Below are 22,192 nucleotides of genomic sequence, written 5' to 3'. Positions count from 1 at the left end.
TCCTCCATGCACCTTGGATTAGAAAAATAAGTACCGGGGAGAGCCTATGAAGGAGAAAATGACAACTGGGACTTAACCCTAGGTCTACAGTGCGCCGCGGCGAGGCGCAAAGACGCAAACTCCCGGGATGGCGAGCCTCCGGGGTTCCATTGGGTTAAACGAAAATTGATCTGATTTGCTTTTTAACACCCAAAGGGGAGAAGGGGAAACCAGGAGAGGGAGGGCAGTGTTTGTGTGAGTGCGTGTGCGCGTGTGTGTCCGTGGAGGGGGAGGAGGCTCCAAGGTGCAGCCTGCGCGTCGCTCTGCGCCTCGGCGGGGCTGTGTGCGTGTGTCCCTGTCCGCGCTGCTGAAACCGGCTCTTCGAGGGATCGGCGTCACATGACTCCGCCTGCCCCTCACCAGCGAGCAGATAGCCAGTCGCTCAGTTTGCCCGGAGCCGGGGGAGGGTCCGGCAGTATCTCCCGCACCTTCGGCTCTGCGAAGCGAAGAGATTCCACGGGGAATGATCCATCTAGATTGAAGAAGCCTCAGCTCGGCGCTAGGTCCCAGAGTGTAGATATTTGGGGGGAGGGGAGAGCGAGAGGGAACTAGAGAGCGAGCGAGAGCCTGAGAGAGGCAGCGCGGCGCGCACGGACTGGGGGTTGCAGGGTGCCTCGCGGAGAAGATGTAAGCGCGTGGGGTATCGCTGGCCTCCGAGCACCATGCAGAAAGGGATCCGGCTGAACGATGGCCACGTCGCGTCCCTGGGACTGCTGGCGCGCAAGGACGGCACGCGCAAAGGCTACCTGAGCAAGCGGAGTTCGGACAACACAAAATGGCAAACCAAGTGGTTCGCACTGCTGCAGAACCTGCTCTTCTACTTCGAGAGCGACTCCAGCTCTCGGCCCTCTGGGCTGTACCTGCTGGAGGGCTGCGTCTGCGACCGCGCGCCCTCCCCCAAGCCGACGCTCTCCGCCAAGGAGCCGCTGGAGAAACAGGTGAGATGAGCGCCGCGTCCTGACCTCCCAGCGCCCTGACCGCGGTCCCCTGGGTTCAGGGCCTCTACCAGCCATTGTGGCTGAACTTTGGCCCCTCTACTTTCCGCGCCCTGGGCGCTCTGGGTGCCTCAGTGGGAGGAAGGGTGCCCCTGCGGCGGGCAGAGGGGGCTGGGACTGCGGGCAGGGAGTAGATGTGGGCTGCGGCTGCTCTTCGCCGGATGAGCGCTGTGGGAGGCGCGGTCAGAGGGGCCAAGACCTGGAGATACAGAGGGAATTGGGGTCCGAAGGACCAGACCGAAACAGTAAATCTGGACCCAGGTTCTGCCAAAAATGGTGTCCCCGCCCCCATCCCCCAACCCTGATAGACCCGATCGTCTTTCCTAGACCCGGGGAGGTGTAATTCTCTATGCTTGGGCATGGGGAGGGCGAGACAGAGGCATCCAAGTGCCAAGGGCCCCTGTCTCACTGCAGTTGAGGGCCAAGAGCAACCTGCGCTAGCTCCGCGGTGTTGGGGGTTTGCGAGGCTGCAGTGGTCGGTTAGGTACGATCGAGCGATCGTGGGCTCCCAGCTGCCCCTGGCCAGAGCAACAAACCTAGGGGTTCCAAAGACAGCGCTAATGCACCGGGGCTAGGGCCAGGGCTGCTGCGGAGGCAGCTGGAAAAGTGGGCGCTTCTCTCCTCCCCCGCCCCCTGCGCCGCCGCCGCAGTCGCCGGTATAGCGCTGCGCTCGCGTTTCCTGAGCTGCAAGGCTTAAGGGCCAGGCCTGGATCTGTCCGGGCCTGGGCCAAGAGGGGTGCATCATTGGCAGCCGCCAAGTGGGAGCACTCAGCGCGAGAGAGGTTCTCTCCAAATGCATTTGTCCCCCCTGACTCTGGGAAGATAAAGTAAATGATAGTGGGTCCTAAAATGTCACCACTGGGAGGGAATTGACATCCATGGAGCCCAATCAGCAGGTTATTGGGGGACACTGAGGCCCAAAAAGAGAGATTCACTTATCCAGTGGCATAGCAGGAGTTGATACCACAGCAAGGTTTTGAGAAGATATCCAGATCAGATCGCAAAAACCATTGCTGCATGCAGACTGGTGGCAATTGAACTGGCTGAAATAGAAACATTGTTTGAAGTCTCCCACCTAATTATCAGAACAGATCTCTGAACTCCATTTCTCTGGCACATCTTCCTTCTTAACCCTCAGGGCATGGGTGTTAGAAGATGGTTTCTGGGGACTGGGAAGTGTGGACAGGTATTTTTGAGGATGGGCCTCTGGGGATGTCAAGCCAGATGGCAAAACATGGAAAGAGCAGGCAGTTTCTTAAGCTAAACCCAAATAGAGCCTGGGAAAGGATTCACCTAGGAAAGAAACCCAGGCTGGGCCAAAGACTTGGCTCTCAGCCATTCTTAACTTGCCCCTCTCTGGCCAAAGTACAACTGCATCTACCAGTGATTTAGAGCCCCAGCCCCAACCAGGGCCTCCCTTCATGGTTCAGTCCCCTAGACCAGAGCCTGGAGCTGAGCTCCTGGGCTGGCAGGGAGGGAGAGGCAGGGTAGCTAAGTTGATGTGGGCTCACAGTATCTGTTGTCTTCCTGGACATGAAGAGAGCCAGACCTGAGACTGAATCTCAGCTCTATAATCTCCTGACTGTGTGATTTCAGTTAACAAACTAAAATTGTCTGAAACTATTTTGTAATCTGTCATCTATACAATGGAGATAGTACAGACCTTTCTGAGGTTTTGAGAATACTAAATTAAATAATGTATATGAAAGGATGCTCACAATACATTTTAGTGGGATCTAAATAAATTTCAATTGAATGAATTATATCCATTTGGGCAGGGTTATTTAAGTCATTAGATGTTAAATCTGAAAGGAATTTCAGAGATTGCATAGCCTACCCTTCCCATTTTACAGACTAGGAAACTGAGGACAAAAAAGGGGAGGGAGTTACCCAACATCACAGATCAAATCTAGCAGGATCAGACCTAGAATTCACCCGATGTCTAAGAATTCCTAAAAATTAGACACTACATTGATTCCAGATCACCCAACTCTTTCTTGGTTTGGGTATTGAATCATTCAGGCAGTGGATCATGGGAGGGACTGGAGTGCAAAACAGATTGATGATATGCACACGTGTTCAGAGCCCTTTCCCCAGAGCGCTGCCAGACAGAAATCCTCAGGTGGGTTCCCAAGAGGAGTCCTCCCAGCAACAGGGAAGAGAGTAGGGTTGGGAGTAGCAGGTGGTAGTCCAGTGAGTTTTGTTAAAGACTCATGCTTCATCTCCTATGCTTATAACAGTGTTTTGTTTGACATTTGACTCTAGAGAAAGTTTGACACGTGGGAAAGTAGATCCTGCTCCTTTGGCCCATACCTGTACAAAAATTCACAACTTTTCCCCCAAAATCTTTGAGTAAAATTGATGGCTCCAGCATCAGCTCCATGTTTCTCTGTGACTTGGGTGTCCCATGGCACAAGCTACAGAGTTGATGTGAGAGGCTCCAGGCCACCCTGTGACAGTTTTGAGCTCACAAGAATCCTTGAGTCAAAACCCACTGGGATTGCCGTGGAGTGCCTGAGGCTAATAGGTCTCAAAGAAACCATCAGTTTGACTGACTTAGCTAATATCTGGTGAAGACTTGCTTTTAGTAGGGCATCATTTTTACCCAAGTCCAAACAGACAGCTTCTTTCTTGAAGGACCAAGAATGGTCTGAGGCAGAGAGACCAAGTCTTAGCTGGGAACCTACAAATGTCAGTGGCAGAGTCAGGGATGAAGCACATAGTAGATGCACAGGAAATGTTGATTAAACTGGACTTGTGGTGTATTCTATGCTAATTCCATATTTTATATCCTGAGAACTGATTGGGTGCTGGGTCCTGTGCTGGGAGGCCTAAGAAGTTGATTGTCATAGGTCCTGGGCACCTGAGGAAGATAAATACAGATAGGAATGAGTACCTCAGCCTAAGAAGGTATTCTGTTTCTGAGATTTGCAGGGTGCTCTGAGACAGGCACTGAGTACCAGCTCCATCCTAACCTAATGTCATCCCACCTGGCTGCACCCAGATTGGTCTGACTGCTTCTGCCTGGGATCCCAGGGTCTCATGAAGTCAGACTGGCACAGCCATGCCCTCCCCATTTCCCATGACAGCTACAAGGCAGCTCCCTGGCCTGGGCCCAGCTTGCTCAGTCCTGACCTCCTTTCCTTGCAACCTTATAACCCATACACACCAAAAGCCCGGTCGTATGGATTTAGCATTTGTGTTCAGCTTCCTTAGAAATTGGCTCTTGGTGTTCCATACTCTGCTGTAGAGTGGAATCATGCCACACTGTCTTTTCCAAGCTCCCTGAAATAATGGTTCTAGCCCCAATTTCTTTGTAGCAAAACCCAACCCAACCAACCCCAGCACTCCCCTCACTTCTCCCACCCAGATGGAGATCAAAGTGTGGACATCAGGTTCTTGCAGATTCACCTGGGACAGAGGGGACATGGCAAACCTCAGCAGCCAGGGTCTCAGAACCCAATGTGGACAGAGGCTCTGGAAATTGGGGTCCTCTTAGTACTTCTCATCCACCCACCCTCTCCTGGAGAAGAGATGAAGCCTCACTTACTGTCCTCATCACTTATAGGACACTGTCCTACTTGGTCTGGCAAATCAGACCCACAGCAGCCTGGAGGGTATGACTATGCCCATTTTGCAGATGAGGAAACCATCTCCTTGGTGACTACCTGGGACAGCAGTGGCAGACCTGAGATTCATTTTCTGGCTTTCTCACTCTGCAGTTGTGCTGGCCTCAGCACAGAGCATACCTCCCAGAGCTGGAACACGCTCAAGTCCTATGCCAAAAGGAAATACGCAAACCCAAATGTAGAATAAGTTGCTCTAAAAGCATCACCCCTCAGGACATGGAAGACTGGGACACTGGCAAATGGTGGTGCCGACAGCTCAGTCTAGAGGGCTTGCACCTATAGGAAGCCAGCAAGAGCACCCACCATTCCAGCAGGTATGGGGCCCAGGATTAATTGTATAGGGTACTCATCTCCCTACCCCATTCCCCAGGAGAAATGAGGTTGAAGAGGCTTCCCGATTGTGCCTTAAATGACAAAGACAGACCTGTTAACCAGCCCCCTGCTTAGTGTCGGTGGGGCGAAGTTCAGGAAATCAGCCTAAGCTAAACTCTCACTGTCATTAATTCATGCAGTGCACAGCTCGGCTCTCTGTGCCAGGCCTGGGCTAGGTCCCCAGGCACAGAGAAGAGAACTTCATCCTCATCCTCCAAGCACCCATGATTGAGTGGGATGCTCTCCTTCTAGTCTCAACCTACAATAAGCTCCAAGTGCACGGAGCACTTCCTCCCAAAGAGCCTGAGACTGTCCCCCGCCCCTCCTTGGTTAGGAGTTCAGGGCGACCTGCTGTCCTGCTCCATTTATTGAAGAGCTTCCTCTTATCCCACCTTGCCCAGTTCCAGTTCCCTTTCCAGGCAGCAAGCAGCCAGAGTGTTCTTTTGTTATTATTATCATCTTATCCTTTAAAAAATTTTTTGATTGACACATAATAACACATAATATTTGTACATATTTATGAGGTACAATGTGATGTTTTGATTCATGTATACATTGGGTGGTGATCAACTCAGGGTAATTAGCATATCCATCACCTTAAACTTTCATCATTTCTTTATGGTGAGTGCATTCAGATTCCTCCCTCCTGCCAACCACAAGCTGGAGAATCCCTTGAGATCCAGCCTGCTGACCCCTCTGGTCCAACCCTGCCAGTCCTCTGCTTCTTCCCCTACCTCCTGTATCCACAACTCCCTGAGGCCTTCCCTCCCCTCCCTTCCTTTCCCTTCCCTTCCCTTCCTTGCCTCTCTGGCAGAAACTCTTCCCTCTGCCTGGAGTGATCTTCACCTTGCCTCCATGTCCTTCAGATGGCCAGCCCCTTCTCCTTCTGCAGGTCTTCTGCAGGTCTGAAAATCTCCTCCTGCCACCCCAGAGCTGGTACAGCCCCAGCACAGCCCCAGCTTCCTGCATTGAGTTCGTGTATAGCCCTCTCTTCTTCATTCACAGCAGTGATGATGATGTCATAGCAATCCACAATGATGTCATGCACTCAAATGGCCCTTTCCCCAGTAGAATTAGGCTATGCATCAGGAAAGCATGAGGCAGTTGAGGCAGGAAGCACATCAGGGACTAATGTAACTGAGTCCAGGTGACAGGTGTGGAAACCCTGAAAGGAAGAAGGAACAGGGGTCTAGGATAAAGACTTCATCAGGAGATGCTCAGATGGAGAATTGGCAGGACCTCTGGTCCCACTGGATGAGATAGAGCAGATGTTGGGAACCCTGACGTCCACATTTTGCATTAGGCCACCAGACAGGCACACTGTGGCAGAGAGGGAAAGGTCAGGGGAGGAGCTGGCTTGGGGCAGTGGGAGATGATGAGTCCCATCTTAGAAGGTCAAGTTTGAGAAACTTGAGGGCAGATGTTATGAGGGTATTTAACAGAGTCAAATACAACCCCATGAGGAAAGTAGCATATGTGCTGAGGGGGATGGACCAAATGAAAGGGCTTGTTCAGAGGCTTGGCAGGTGGCTGCCCTGTTGCCCAGAGGCCAGAGAATGAGGCCATGTGGCCACCAGGTGCCCAGCAGGGGACACACAAGCTGGCCCAGTTCAGAGTCAGTTGGGCAGAGCCTCACCTGGTCCCTTGGGGCCTGCCTGCCTTCCACTTTTGTCCGTGAGCCCCTGCTTCCTCTTCTCCAAGAGCAGTCAGTGTTGGGAAGGTTCCTGGCTCATCCACACTCGATTTCAGTGTCTCAACCCTGGCAGGCAGGTACTGTGGCTCCCACTTCCCAGGGGAGGACAGAGAGCACAGAGGCTTTGCCACAGTGGCATCAAGAGTAGGGTTTGAAATTCTCTCCCTCCCTGTTGCTGTGGACAGGTTGTCTAATTCCCCTGACCCGTGAGTTTCCTGCTTCCATCAGAGAAGCCCCATTTTTAACTGTTTATTTACTAGGTTTCCACCTAAGAACTCATTTTTTATTAATGATTTTTAAAAGCATTAATAACTTCATTAGAATTATTACTAAATGCTCTTCAGTTCTGACATGTTATGAATGCAGATTTAAATGTATTTGATTTTATAGTAGAATTCTTCAAAACATAAGACCAAAAATACTGAATAACAACAATATGTGCTATTTATTAAGCCCTTCCCATGTGCCAGGCACCAGAGTGCATGTTTGACATACAGCTGCTCCCTTAATTATTCCAACAGCCCTATCAAGTTAGCACTGTGACCCCATTTGCAAAATGACAAAATTGATAGATGTTGGGTAATTTGTTCAAAGTTAGAGAGGAAATATGTGGAGAAGTTCGCACCCAAGTCTGCCCAATCCTAGAATCTATGCTCTTCAACCACAAAGACAGCGTAAAGATTGCTGGGGAGCTAGCTCTTACCATCCTCTGCCAGGATAGATGGAGAAAAAAAGAATCAACAGCAAGTGAAAATATGTCAGATCCACTCCTGGGACTTGTGAAGGCGGCTTTTGTTTCTGCTTGGGTGGAAATCTTGCAACTCTGAATCCCATGATCAAGGGGAAACACTCCAAGGCAGCCATCCACACCCCACAGTCCGGTTTCCCTGGAATCCGTGGGAGCTTGGAGCTGGTGCCCGCGTAGACGCAGCCAAGAACAGAACTCAGCCCCCTGATGTTTATGCAGGAGCACTGGTGACGTGTGGACTTGACAGGGGCCCAGAACTCTGCCAACGCCCAAGTGCTTCCGTGAGGGCGACTGTCGTGCAGGGAGCAGCTGGGAGGCTCGGGCACCCCCACACCCCATCCCCCACTCAGAGAGGAATGCGCAGCCTCCATCTCCAACCCCAGCCCCTTCACTGAGGAATTCCTCTGCCTCTGACGATGAAGCAGCATGAGGGAGTTCTAGCTGTGGGTTTCCGGTCCCCCACTTGTGGATCCTGGCTCTGTCACCTCTGGTTTTAGGAAGGTCTTCAAGTTCTCTGAGTCTCAGTTTCCCCATCTCTGTGTTAAACTGGGTTCTGTGTGAGAAGCAGCACATTGTTGCAGTTAGAGCTTCAGCTTTTGCCTTTATGATGGCAAGACTTTTCCTCAAAAAAGCAATGGCCCAGGTTGCCTGGGTCTTTGGCAGGTATGAAGCAAGTCAACACCAAGTCCTGACCCTGAATATAAAGATAGGATGGAAATCTTAGCTCAGAGAACCTGTGAGTTCCTGAAAAAGTCAGAGCAAGCTATGCCTCTAAAACCAGGAAAGATGATTGCTGCAGGGGATTTCGACATTCCTAGCAGCCACCAACCCTATCCTTTTACCTACCAAATAGCTGTCTGATCCATCCACTCTTGTCCCTCTCTTCCTGCACCCTAGTTTAGGATGCCACCATCTGTCATCTGCTCTTGCACAGTAGCCTCCTCTGTGGTGTACTGGTCAGGGCAAGCTGGGTTACACTACATTAACAACCAGCCCCAGATCTCCATGAACACAACTAAGATGTTTCTTGCTCATGATTTATCTCCAGTGCAGGTTGGCAGGAGGAGTATGCGTATGGTGACTGCTCAGGGGCCCAGGTTGGTGGAGGTTACCTCCCAACACCAGCCCCCACAATCACCTCAGCTGCAGGGAGGGAATGTGGCAGATCTCTCTTTCGCTTTTAAAGCTTCTACCAGAAGGGATTTACTGTGAGCACAGTTCACTGGACAAGGCTTATATCCAAGGACAGCCGACCTACCATGTGCTTGAAGAGTAGAGCACCAGGAATCCCAAGAGCACACTTAGCATCTGCCATCTCCTGCTATGTCCTCCCAATTCACTGTCCTCTCTGCAATCAGAACACTTTTCCTAAAGCACAAAGCTGATCATCACGCACACAGCAGCTGGAGAGAAAGGCGAAGGAGCCCTCGTGATGGTTACTGAGGAGGCAGAGAATGTGCAGAGTTAACTGTGCTCACGCTTCAAGGGACAGGATCCTTGCCAGGCCTGCTTTCCTTTCATTAAGCTCAGGGACTCTGTCATCCTTGACCAAGTGCCACAGAAGCATTTTGGCCACTGGGCTTCCCCGGAATTAACAAGGAAGCGGGTTTTAAGGTTGGGTTGTCTTCCTGAGATTAACACTCCATTGGTAGTGTTTGCTCAACGGAGATCGACTAGTACCTCCCAGGAGCCAGGCGCTGGGAGGACGGGGGCAAGGGCTCCCTGGAGGAGCTCACCATCCAGTAAGGGGCAGGTGGGAGACAGATAAGGGCAGGGCAGTGCAATCGCAGCTGGAGCAAAGGAAAGCACAGGGGTGGGGGCAGGGGAGACTATGGGAATCCAGTCAGGGCACTTCCCCAGGCTGGAGAGATCAAGAAGGCTCCATGAAGAAAGGGACATGCCCTACAGGTAGGAAGGAGGCCACAACCACCCCCAAAGCCTGTGTGCCATTCTGCATTCTGTGTGGGGAGTCGCCAGGGCTTTGAGCAGAGGGGGCACTGCTCCCATCTCTGTTAGGAAGGTCCCTAGCAGTGAGAGGTGAGAGGGAACGGGAGAAAAATCCACCAGGAGCAGGAGGCCGTCAAGCAGAGGCTGCAGAACCAAGCAGTGACAGAGGCCCCCCTGTCATTCTCATCCCAAGTCTTGTGAATGCACCTTTCAATCCTCGGCTTTGGCACTGTGCTGAGCCACTAAAACCATCTAGAGCCCGGGGGCCTGGAGGCTGTGCCCCAGGTGCTCTGGGGCCACCCACAGCCTGGGTTTGGGCAATGGTGGGGAGTGTCAAGAGCCCATCCTGTGGGAAGACGTTGCCTTCACAGCTTCTTAGCCGGCCATGCACAGTTTGAGGTTGCAAAGTCCATCTAGTTAGCCTTTCCGTCAACCAGCAGAGAAACCGTGCAGTTAGTGCAGTTCCACTCAGGAAAGACATAATCTTCACTGGGCAGAGGAAACTCAGATCAGTGGAGTCCCCTCTCCCCACCTATAGCTGCGGAGGGTCTGTTTAGTGTTCTGGCTGCTAAATGTCAGACTCAGAACTTGAACCAGACCTCCCTGTTCTAAGTTGATTGGTCAGTGGACTTTCAGGCTGATTGTTATATTAAGCAATTTTTACTTAAAGACTAGATCTTATTAATCCCGCAGGGCTAATGCAGTTTCTTTCCTTTGGAAAATGAGATAATTATTTTCCAAAAGATACCTCCTAGTTGAACTTTGATTTTCTTCAAATTGGAAAATCCAATTGAGATCTTAAAAATCAAAGCCTTTCAAAACTGGCTTTAAAAGACTGAATGGATGAATTTTTAAGCAACCTTAGCTGGTATTCCAAAAATCCATCTAGAAATGCAGAGAAGCCCAGCCTAGACTAACTTTGCCTGTCAGACTACACAGAGAAATATAACCAACTTTGTCTAAATACCTTCCTGGGCTCTTATGCAGACTAAGGTAGTGAAATCGTTTGGAAGAAGCTGGTCACCTCAGTTCCTCAGCCTGCCCAGTGCCCTTTTGCTTGAACCCACTACTGCCTTTCCATCCCCTTTCCTCCCTGAATAGGCCTTCCCTGCCCTCAGCTACACCGGTTGACACCTGGGCTCCCTTCACCTCTGGTCAGAGCCACAGGCAGTGGGAACTGGCAGAGGGAGAGTGGTTAGAGTTTCAGGAGGAGAGTTAAGTATTGTAAGGACATAGGTGAGGACAGGTGAGTTATTACATCTGAGAGCTTCCCGGTGGCCAGGGCAAAGAGGAAAACAGACTAGTTAGACTCTCACTGCCTCATGGGTGAAGTGAGCAAGAGTACTTATATCCTAGGGGCTTGCATGAGAAGGACCCGCAGGGAAATGACCTTGAGGACAGAGCTCCTGCAAATGCAGGGGCCCGCCCCCGTCCACTGTTCCTGCTGGATCTCAGGGCATGCTGAGCATACTCAGTGAAGACTAGTAAAACACAGGCGGCTAGATTGATGGGGTCTGAATGAAGAGTGTCCTGGTGACCAGATGGTGCAGGGTGCAGCTTGAAGGCTGGGGAATGGACAGGAGTGTGAGAAGCTGTGAGAGTCGCCAGAAGATGCTCCGGGTCCATCATTCACTCAAATAGCCAGTGCCTCTATTTATTTTAAATTTTAGAATTCAAGGTACATTCCCATGACTCAATATTCAAATGATCTGAGAAAGGATACAGTGACAATGCTCCTTCCCACCTACCCTCATCAGGTAGTCATCATTACCTGTTTCTTGTGCATTCTCCCGGAGAGCATATATATGCAAATATATGCCCATATATATGCATGTGTACATAATTGTTATACAAATTGTGATATACAGAAAACACTATTCTACACCTTGTTTTTCTTATTGTATGGTGGAGATTATTATGAGAATAACATGATCGTCCTCATTCCTTTTTGCAGTTGCAATAGTATTCCATTGTGTGGCTGTGCTACAGATTTTTAGAAATCTCCTCTTGAGGGATATTTGGATAATTTAAAGTCTTTTGATGTTGTAAACTTAGCTGTGATTAATAAACACTTTTTTGCATAGGTCATTCCTAACCAGGTTGTTGGCAGAAACTGAAGGGCAGACACATTCAGCTTCATTCAGCAAATATATGGAAAGGTGTTTGGTAGGAAGGTGAAGGGCAACCTGCCTGGGGTACAGTGATACATTGAAAGATGTTTGTGCAGGACCAGCCAAGTATGATAGCCACCAGGACCCACTCCATCGGTGGCCATGGGTTCAGGGCACGAAGTCGTATACTATACACTAAAGCAGACCATTGGGTGCACAGACCTTGGCTCCAACAGGGCCTGCTTGGAGGCTGCTTGAAGGGAGAGGCAGTCACAGGGCTTTTAAGCTCTGACATTGCAGTTACATCCCAGGTCCTCTCCACTCCCAGTGGACCAGGCAGGGAGGGTAGTGGAGCACACAGGATGGCATGTGGGAGGCCACTCCCTAGTAGCAGGCCTCCATCCTCATGGTTCAGACCCCATAAGAGACCAAGGATCTGGCAGGGTCCCAGGGCAGGCACTCAGCTTGGGGACAAAGCAGGGGTCTTGGTGCAGCAAGCAAGGCCCTGGAAGACTCAGACTTGAGAACTTAGGGGCAGAGGTTAGACAGAAAGAAGTCCACTGGGAGCTGGGAAGAAGGTCCTGAGATGGGCTCCTGACCCCACCTGAGGACACATCAGGTGAGACAGGGGTGAGTGGCAGGGCGGGTGGTCCTTCATGGATTGGTGTGGGAGCACCATGGAACCCAGAAAACTGACACTGCCATCAAGTATGCCCTTCAGGAAACCCTACCCCCCAGGTAGATCCCCGTGGTGTTCCAAGTGGCAGGTGGGTGCAGCCATACAGGGCAAGTGAGCACCGATGAGCCTGCACTGCATTGCAGAGGCTGCAGGAGTGGCCAGAAGATGCTCCCAGGACAGCCTGCAAGGCCAGGGGACTGGTGACTCTCCTGGGAGGTGGAGAGGGAACTGGAGTCCATGGCGGGGTTCCTGGATAGATGCCCCTTCTGAAGGAAGGAAAATGAGGGTGAACTCCAGGCCAAGACACACACACACACACAACACCAGGTTCCCTGTCACACAGCTGCTGTCTGCACTGGGACATCAAGCAGCATCTGGCAGAGCAGACTGGCTGAAGCCAGACCAGCTGGGGCCTCAGCCCAAAGTTAACTAGGAAGGAAGAAGCCAGGACCTGGTCGGGGAGAGGCTGGCCCTACCTGACCAGGGCAATGGAGTGGGACCTAGTAAAGGGTGTGTTTGCCCCAAAGCCATGGCATCCATCCTCAGCCAGGCCCCGCCTACCCCTCCTCCTGGAGAATGCAATGAGCAGAGCCCCAAACTGTGGGTCTGAATTCCCAAAGGCAGGAGGAATAGGAGACAGCAACAGAAAGAGCAGGCAGACTGGATGGACTGTTTACTGGTCCAGGCAGGAGACAATGTGTGGCAGCGAGGCTGGGGGAAGACACAGAGTTCAGAGGGTTTACAGAACAGATGGCGCCGGGAGCAGGGCCCACGCCTGTAATCCCAGCCACTCCAGAGGTTGAGACAGGAGGATTGCATGTTCAAAGCCAGCCTCAGCCATTTAGTGAGACCCTGTCTCAAGATTAAAAACAAAAATAAAAATCTCAGTGGTAGAGTGCCCCTGGGTTCAATCCTCAGTCCACAATAAATAAATAAATACAAAGAAAGGAAGAAAAGCTCACCCCTGCCCCCATTCCAGCTTAGTCCACTGCCCATGCCTGAGGAACAAATTCATGCCATCTACTTTGTGGTTATGCTATTAACTATTAATGAGCCAATTAATAATCTGGGCTCACGCATTTGGCAACCCATTCGTCAAATAAGGGCTGCTATGTGCAGGCCAAGGCCTGGTGCCAGGCGTCAGAGGTATTTCTTAGTCAGAAATCATTTCTTTGAAAGGAACATGAGCCCACTCAAAGCGACCTAAGCAAAATACTGACCACAGTAATTAATGGAACCCAAACAGACAAAGAACCCTCCTGCCCCACCTGAGACCCATCTCTCCAGTGGCATTGTCTCCCCTCTGCATGTTCTCTGAGACCCTCTGCTTCCTTCTTGTCTGCCTCACACTTGGAGTTCAGCACTCACAGCTACCGGGGCTGATCTCTCCATGTCACTGCTCCCGAATCCAGGAGCCCCTGGCTGGGTGACCCCTGGACATGTTTTCACAGCTCCAGGTAGCCAGTCCATCCAGTCTCCAGGTATCTCGGTTTGTGGGTCTCTGAGAGGGTGACAGGGGCAGGAGGAGAAGTACCTGTGTTTCTGGTGCCAAACAATGCTCCTCCCTCAGGGGCTCTGGGCACCAGGTGACATCAGAACCAGCTGGGGGTTTGGAGAAATGTCAGCGTCCTGCTGCCCACTCTGCTTTCATGGGTCTGAGGAGGCCCTCAAGCATCAGTGTTTCTTTAAGTTCTCAGCTATCACTGATGTGCAGACAATGCAGACACTCCACTGCAGAAGCAAAGACACTTAGAAAGTTGAGGTTGAGGATGACCTTGATGGGAATGGACAGGGCTGCAGGATCCCATGGCAGCCTGCCTAAGCCATGCTGAGGGACATAAGCTAAGGGCTGGTCAGGAGGAGCACCTGTGCCCTCCTGGAAGTACTCGCCCTATGGTGTGCATGTTGTCATTCAAGCCAGAAGGCAAACTGGCTTTTCCTGGAGGCTGAATACATCATGGTCAACTTAGTGAATGATCAGTCACTCAGAAAAAGATGTGAAAAGTTTAATTCTCACTACTAACACCACTTGTGTAGAGTTGGTCAAGACAGGTGTTACAGTCCTGCGTATTGGGCAGTGAGGAAGCTGGGACTCGGAGATGGAAGTTTCTTTGATATTAGCACCAGGGACTTCAGAAACCCAGGCTTATCCTGAGATGGGAGGGGAAGCAGATGCAGCCCAGACTGACTTAGAGTGGGGAGGAGATACCTGAGGTGCAGGTGGAGAGGAAATGGACTGGAACCAAGACACAAAAAAAGACAGAGACAGAGAGCCATGGAAATAGCAGAGGGATGGACATGATACCTTTCCAGACTCAAAGAACACGAGGTGGGTTCTATCTGGAATGTTAGCTCATCCAAGCCAGAGACAGCCTCGCTCCCTGTAGAGGGGAGACAGCCTTGCCCTGGGGCCCCAAAGTCACCATGGAAGACAGCGAGTCCATCTCAAGTGTGTCAGCACCAACATCATGCTGGCAGGACCCGGCATGAGCCCTCCTGGAGAGGATGAGAGGGGTTCTGAGCACCCTGAGGAGGGCACGCCCTGACTTCCACATGCTCCTGGGCAGCCACCAGGAACTCATGAGATGGGCATTTCAGACCCTCCACAACTTTGCAACTGTTTTTTTTTTTTTGTTGTTGTTGTTTGTTTTTTGTTTTGTTTTTTTTTTTTTTATTGCCCCAAGCTTTGCCCAAAACATCTAGAATGATTTAAGGCCTTGCAGATTTTTACCCTAAGCCCACAGCAGAATATACCAGCCAAGAAGTCACCTGTGGTTTGAATTAGGCTCCTCTCTCCTGTTCATCCAAGGTTGCCAAGAAGAATATAATCCATATATTAATAAAATAGGAAGTATAGTGAACATGCAGGGGTGCTCGCTAGCTGCTAGGCTCTGGCATTTTCTCAGTCAGCCCTCACAGCTGTAGCTGTCATGAGAGGAAGGGGCTCTTCTTTGCTCATTTTGGATGAAGAAACTGAAAGCCGTCAAGCTATGTGCCCACAGTCACCCAGCTAACAAGTGGCACCAACAATAGTTCTCAAATAACACAGTGCTGATGCCTTTCATTTGCTGTCAACTAAAACAGAAAGATGAACCTCCCCCTCTTCCCTCCTCCCCCAATGACTAAGCCCACCTCTTTATTTCAATAGGAAATAAAATTCCTCCAAATACAGACTCCCCCCTTTTTTTCCAGCACCACATAGAAATCAGGACTGAAGTAGAGCAGCCAGGGCAGCTCCCGGGGTCGAGGCTAGGTGGGGTGTGGTATCCTTGGCCCAAACTGGGTTATGAAACTGGATCGTTCCAACCACAAGCCTTCTGGGAGGTCTCCGTTCTAAAGTTCCAAAAAATCAACAGTCTATCTGAAGCTGTCGCAGACCCAGCCTCACGCCTGTGGAAGATCAGAAACAGTTAAACAGAACCAAACTTGAGCTAGGAAACAGGTGGCTGGGGCATTGCTCCAGCCAGGGACCAGGCGCAGCGTCCTGTGATGTGGGGAGGTGGCTACCACAGCCTTCAGGGTGTCTGTGCCAACCCCTGCTGGGGAGTCTTCCGTCTGGAGTAATTGGAGGACTCTAGGTGGTCATATATGTGGATTTTTACTGTAAAAGTCTTGTAACATTGGTGACAGCTCAAGATCTTCACCATAAATGTTAGCAGGAAGAGGGGAGGGAGTGAGGACCAGGGGCCTTGAGGGTCCAGTAAGAGGCAATAGAAAGTCCCTCCTCTGTCCCGTTTCCCCCCAGTTCTACCTCTTCCCTTACCTTTAAAACCCCAAGATATCCATAACCTTTGCCGTTCTCACACCATCACAAAAATGTCCCCTTTCTCTCACTGTAACTAACAGAATTTGCTTCCCCTGGAGAAGTTTGCCCAATTCTTCTGTTCTGTGCAGGAAATAGGTCCACACAGAGAAAATTCTGTCACCCACGGTGCCCCCCCCCCCCCCCGGCTCTGGGTTACTTGAGGTGATTCATTGGTACTGAAAAAATGATCCCAGATCCCCACTAATTAAAGGCAACAAACTCAAGGTCCTGCCCTCCCTACAGGGCCCTTTGTCCCATAGAGAGGCAGCCACACCAGCAGCCTGGTTGGCACGTGGCAGATGCTCAGAAAGGTTGTTTTTAGTGTCATTGTTACCTTAGTGAGGGTGGTAGCAGAAGGACCACAACTTCCTTGGCACCTGAGTGAGATGTCAGAACCCTCGAGTAGGGTGAAATTTTCATGTGTCTGTTCTTTCCCTCATTCTTCAACCATTTCTTAGCATTCACTGGGGACCAAGCACAATGTAGGGTTCTGGAGACCCCAGATGAAGCAGACCCAGGCCATGGCCTTAAGAAGTCCAAGGTCATGGTCAGCCACACAGTGAGGTTCCCAAGGCAGGAGCAACTTCTCAGGGAGAAGGCAGTCCTTGAGTGAGGGGAAAGGGGGTGTCCACAGACAGCCCCCACCAGCCCGAACCAGGCCAGCCTGAGATCCAGAAAAACCCTTCCCCCGATGTCTGAATCTCTGGCCCGTGTGTTCACTGGGGCTCTGAACTTCAGCCTGTCAGTCACTTTGGGTCTTGGTACTATCTCCAAGGAGGACAGCATTTGCGGGACACTGGCTAGGACTGTGGCCTACCTAGATCAGTGGTTACAGCGATGGAGCAAGGTCACACAGAAGTCAGATAGGCAGATGGGTGGACAAACATCTAGCTGTGAGGACAACGGGGAGGCTAAGGGGAAGATGTCTGTGAGGCCCTGCAACAGCCTTCTGCAGCCTCCAGGAGCCCAGTGCTGGCCTGAGGGCCCAAGGCTGAGTGCCATCCCCTGTCAGAAGCCAGAGGGCTCTGATGGTGGGTTCAGACCTGGGGGTCTTCCTGGCTTGCTTCTCCATGGTTAGTTTTCCAAGGGGTTGACGTTTCAGAAGGAGGGTTCCTCAATGGTGCGGCGGAGCCATTTGCTTCTCCTTGAAGCAGAACTGGTTAGGAAGAAGCTTCTAGGAGGTGGGTGGGGTGCTCGACCAAGCCCAGGGCAGTCCAGTGGGGAAGGGGCCACTCCTATTCTGAGCCACAATGGGCCCATAGAGCCCTGGGATGTCCCCTGGGGGCTCTAAAGGGGCCTAGCAACCCTGCTGTGGCTGTGTGGAGCTGAGCATGCCTTGTTTCTGAGTGAGGACCCCACCTAAGGCCATACCACCCTGAACACACCATCTGGTCTGAGATAGGATCCTGAGTCACCTCCTACATGCTCCCTGAAGTAGAGACACTGCTTTCTTCATCTTTGCACCCTAGAACCAAGCCCAGGGTATGAGTGGATGTCCAGAAAGGCTTATCAGCCTGCCTCCTTTGTGTTCCAACTGTGTGTCCTTCAACAACTAGTTCAACTTCTCTGAGTTTCAGGTTTATCACTGCCAGACAGATAATACCCATACCACTTGTTGCATATGGGAAAAAACAAGATCATTGAAGGTGAGCATTGGGCTGTTCCTCATCCCTCCAGAGATGAGGAAGGTGCTAGGTAGCCACCTGCAGCTCTGTTTTTAACCTGCTTCCTTCTCACAGGGGGCCGGGTGCCCAGTAGAACCTTCAAATTCAGTTATTTGAGGCTGTAGCTGACATTTCATTCTACAGCCCCAGTTATCTGTTTCCTAGGAAACAAGGAGAGACACTGACTCTGCAACAAGTCTCTCTCCCCATCTCCCCCCTACACACTCACACACACACACACACACACTCACACAATAGCTGCCACCTAGGATGACAATGAACAAAAATACAGTAAATGTCAGCAGAAGCTAAAATTAGTTGGCACACCACCTCCTGAGCTGCTGCTCCCTGCCCCCTGGACACTGTTCCTGGCCCTTGGTGCACCCACCAAGTGGCACTTGGTGGACTCTTCTTGGCAACCCCTCCCCCACTTCTCCTTACTCCCAGCACCACCAAGGCCAGACCCAGGAGACAGCCGCAGGGTGCCTCAGCACTGGCTCCTCTGCCCGCTCTCGGACTGACCCCTCTCCCAGCCATCCTCTCCACCCTGAGGCTGCCTCTTAGGGTGTGACCCTCACAGTCTGCATATCCACTCCCCTTCCCCATCTCTACACCCTAAAACTTGCTTGTCATCCTGCCAATGGACCCCAGTTCATGGCACCCCACCCTTCAGTTGCCCAAAGCAAAAACTTGGGAGTCTTCCTTACTGCTCTCTTCCCACGTGCACTCCTAGTACTCCGCACCCCAGGCACCCCTCAGCCATCCCTTCTGTATTGCCTGCAAAGTGGACCCCTCCCACTCCCCTAGTCCCAGCATGCCATGGGCTCCAGGTACCCATGCCACACCCTCAATCCTCCAGCCAACTGAAATAGAACCAGGACCCATGACCCATCCTCTGGGAAGGCCTCTCCTATTTCTCTGGGCTAAGTCAGTGGGTGGCGTTCTCTGCACCCCGTGGCTCTTCTTATCTCCAGTACAGTAGTGATCACACTGCATTAATTATAGCAAACACTTGGATAGTGCTTACTAAGTGCCAGGCATTGTTCAAAGAGCTTTGTGGGTCTTTAACTCACATAACAATATTGTAGATGCATGTCTATTGTCTGGCTCCTCCGCTTCCCTGCGACCTTAATGGGTGGGCAGGCAGGCCCCACGGTTGACTCAGCTCTAAGTCAGTCCATCTGCACCCAACAGAGGTGACTTTCAGTGAATTTTCATAGGGGCCGTGTCTGTTGATTCACTACTCTAACCCCAGGATTCAGAGGAGTGCTTAGTCAGTTTTCACAGAGTGAATTAAATGCAAGCTGCATTGAATTGGTACCCAATTCCCAAAGGGAATGTTCCCTTGGTGTTTTCCCTGACTTCCCTCCAGCATGCCTGATGGTTTAAAATGCTTTTTTGTAATTTGTTAGCAAATAGGGTTCTGTGGGTTTTGCTTCCTTGTTACATCCTAAGCATAGGTTTTGTTACATCATATAAAAGGCTTTTTAATAAGAGTATGAAACCACTAAATAGAATAACATTCCAACAGCCACAGATAATGCATCTGTGCCTGGCTTATGCAGCAGTGAACGCTTGGCAAAACAGCTAGATTGACAGCAGGAGACGTCGCTGGTTTGTGGACACCCTGGTAACTGGGCTCTTTTCTTGGCACAGCATTACTTCACAGTGAACTTCACCCATGAGAATCAGAAAGCCTTGGAATTGAGGACTGAGGATGCGAAGGATTGCGATGAGTGGGTGGCAGCCATCGCTCATGCCAGGTATGTCTTGCCCCACCCCCAGGGCAGGAAGCCCCCCACCCAACAGTCCAGGCAGAAGAGACCAAACCAAGCACCCTGTTCTTCTGCAAACCCACGCCCAGGCAGAGGAGGGTGTGGAAAAGGAGGAGAGAAGAAGAAACTGCCTGCTTTAAGAAGCATCTCTTGGCATGGGCCACCCTCAGGGCCTGCACCTCCAGACCACAGAGAACGAGAGCCCATCAGAAATGGCATCATGGCTTCTCAACCTGCTCTAACCAAACTAATTCCTGTTTTAATGTTAGGGGAACCAAGTATGATTTGGTTTGGTTGTAGGGTTTTCTGGCTTCCAAAGAATCAAGCATCTGGGTTCTAACCCAGATGCAACCACTAATTTGCTGTGTGATCATGAACTATCCTACTTTCTCCCTAGACCTTGGTTTCCTCATCTAGATACTGAAATTCTCTACACCTTTCTGAACTTTGACAGTCAGCCTTCCTAGACCTGCTTCTCCACCCATTCTCGGCAGTACCCTGTCCCTCTCTGGAGGGAGGTTCACTGGGCTCGGGGCTGGGGGAAAGAACAGGCAAATGACAATATCAGTAAATGTGGGGGCTCCAAGCTGGACTGAGTCTTTTTTGGGTCCTAGGGAAATGATGGATTTGTAGCTCCAGAAATAACAATCCCTATCATAGCTGAGCTTGGAAAAGAGCAGCACCCAAGTTCTCCCTCTGGGCAGTAGATCTTTCTGACTCAATTTAGATATGGATGTCTTCCTATAAAATGCAGGTTACCAAAGGCAGGGACCAGGTGTAATTCTTTGCATTTCTGGGGACTGATAAAAGCATAGAAATGGTTCTTAGAAAACATGGGTTGGAAGAATGCAAAGATACATGTATGGATGGAGAGTGGATGCAAGGTTGAATGTTGAGTTTATTGTGGAAGATGAAGGATAGGTGAATGGAGGATAGATAGATGATCAGTGGAGGAGTATTGAAAGTGTATGTGGATAATAGATGGATGGATGGACATATGGATGGATGGTTGAATCCCAGGACCCTTCTTTGAGTCTTGAATCAGGCTAGTTAGCCAAAAACCCTTATTATGACCATAACAATGACCTCAGCCCTGAAATTAGGCCATCTCTATTTCTGTCCTCCAGCAGAGTCCAGCCTTTGGAGATCAGGTACTAACACATGACCCAATAAAGATAGGCCCTGTGTGTGGTGCTGGGTCAACAGAGATGGATACAACACAAATGACTCTGAGATGCCACAGTCTTGTCAGAAAGATATTAGACATACTCACAAATATCTCTGGGGTATCAAGGCTTTGTTAAGTATAACACACTATGAGAAAGAAACATGACTTCCATCTGCAGGGAAATGAGGAATCTGTGGGGAAGGCAGACATAGGATAAATCTGACCTGAGTGGAAGACTGAAGAGTGGACTTGATGGGTTTAAATATAAGCATTTAAACCTTTAAGTAAAGTGTCTTTTACTTAAAATAGTGATACAGGAAAGATAATTACAAGACTATTGAAGAGACAAAATTTGGGTGTTAGAAAGCATATTAGGTTGAACAGTCAGCAGACATCAGACCATAAGTGATCTCTAACATCCTGTTGAGTTGTTTGACCTTTCCTCTGTGAACAGTGGGAGCCATTGAGGGTTTTATGCCAGGGGAGTAACATGACCAGAGCTATGATTTGAAATAGAAATTGCTGGCATTGTCAAGGAAAGAACTGAGTGAAGGAGAAACCAGATTCAGGAAGAACAATTGGACATCAGTCTCCCCAACATCAAAGTAGAACCAATAACAGAGATGTTTCAAAGGTCAAAACATTTCATTTGAGGATCAAATGAGATTATTTACATGAAGGGCCTTTGTAAGTACTGAAGCATTATAGAATACTAATTTGTTGTGCAATCTGATAACCAGGACTACATTGACTTAGAATATCAATTAATACAAAAATTTTCTAGAGACTATGAAATATCAATACCTGTAAGATAGAAAAGCTAAAATGATAAAGATTGGCAATACCAGTTGCTGGAGAGTGTACGGAACTGTGATAACTCTCCACAGTGCTGAAGAGGGTGTAAAACGGCACAGCCAATTTGGAACATTGTTAGGCAGTTGCTTAAAAAGCTAAATATACATCTATGCTATTACCCAGCAATTCTACTTCCTGGTATTTATCCAAAAGAAATGAAAAATGTCCACAAAAAGTCTCATATGCAAATGTCCTTAACAGCTTTATGCACAGTAGTCCAAAACTAGATATAGCCATCGTGTCTATCAACAAGCAAATGTGTAAGCAAACATTGGTATATCCGTGCAATGGAATATTGCTGAGCAATTAAAAGGAGTCAATTAGAGTTAAATGCAACAAATCAACAGGTGAATTTAAAAATCAATATGCTGAATGAGCGTAGCATAATAATACAAGCTATGCGATTCCAGTTATATAAAATTTTCAATGAGGCAAAATTAGCCATGGATGATGGAAATCTGAACAGTATTCTCTTCTGGGGTGGGGACTTACTAGGGAGGGTCATAAGAGGACTTTCTGGGGTGGTAGAAATTTTTATTATCTTGATTATGGTCTACACATTCATCAAAATTAGTCAAATTGTGTAGTTAAGATCTGTGCTTTTCACCAGGCATGGTGGCACATGTCTGTAATCCCAGCAGCTCAGGAGGCTGAGGCAGGAGGATAGCAAATTTGAGGCCAGTCTTAGCAGCTTAAGCAGACCCTAAGCAAC

The 22,192-nt window shown here is 50.0% G+C and overlaps 1 protein-coding gene across 2 annotated transcripts in view; it reads left to right on the top strand.

Moving 5' to 3' along the window:
• Positions 1 to 227: 227 nt before the first annotated feature.
• RASGRF1 (Ras protein specific guanine nucleotide releasing factor 1) overlaps positions 228 to 22,192 on the top strand; it is a 109,187-nt gene continuing 87,222 nt past the window's right edge. Inside the window, exons 1-2 of one of the 2 annotated variants that reach the window (XM_079129371.1) lie at positions 228 to 977; positions 19,339 to 19,445. In XM_079129371.1, the coding sequence (XP_078985497.1) occupies positions 702 to 977; positions 19,339 to 19,445 (383 nt within the window). In that variant the 5' untranslated portion in view covers positions 228 to 701. The remainder of the gene's footprint in view (positions 978 to 19,338; positions 19,446 to 22,192) is intronic. The other variant, XM_079129370.1, reaches the window with a different exon arrangement.

This window comes from Sciurus vulgaris (assembly GCF_902686455.1).
Source record: "Sciurus vulgaris genome assembly, chromosome: 2".
NCBI classification, from domain to species: Eukaryota; Metazoa; Chordata; class Mammalia; order Rodentia; family Sciuridae; genus Sciurus; species Sciurus vulgaris.
This window is presented reverse-complemented; position numbering and strand designations above follow the sequence as displayed.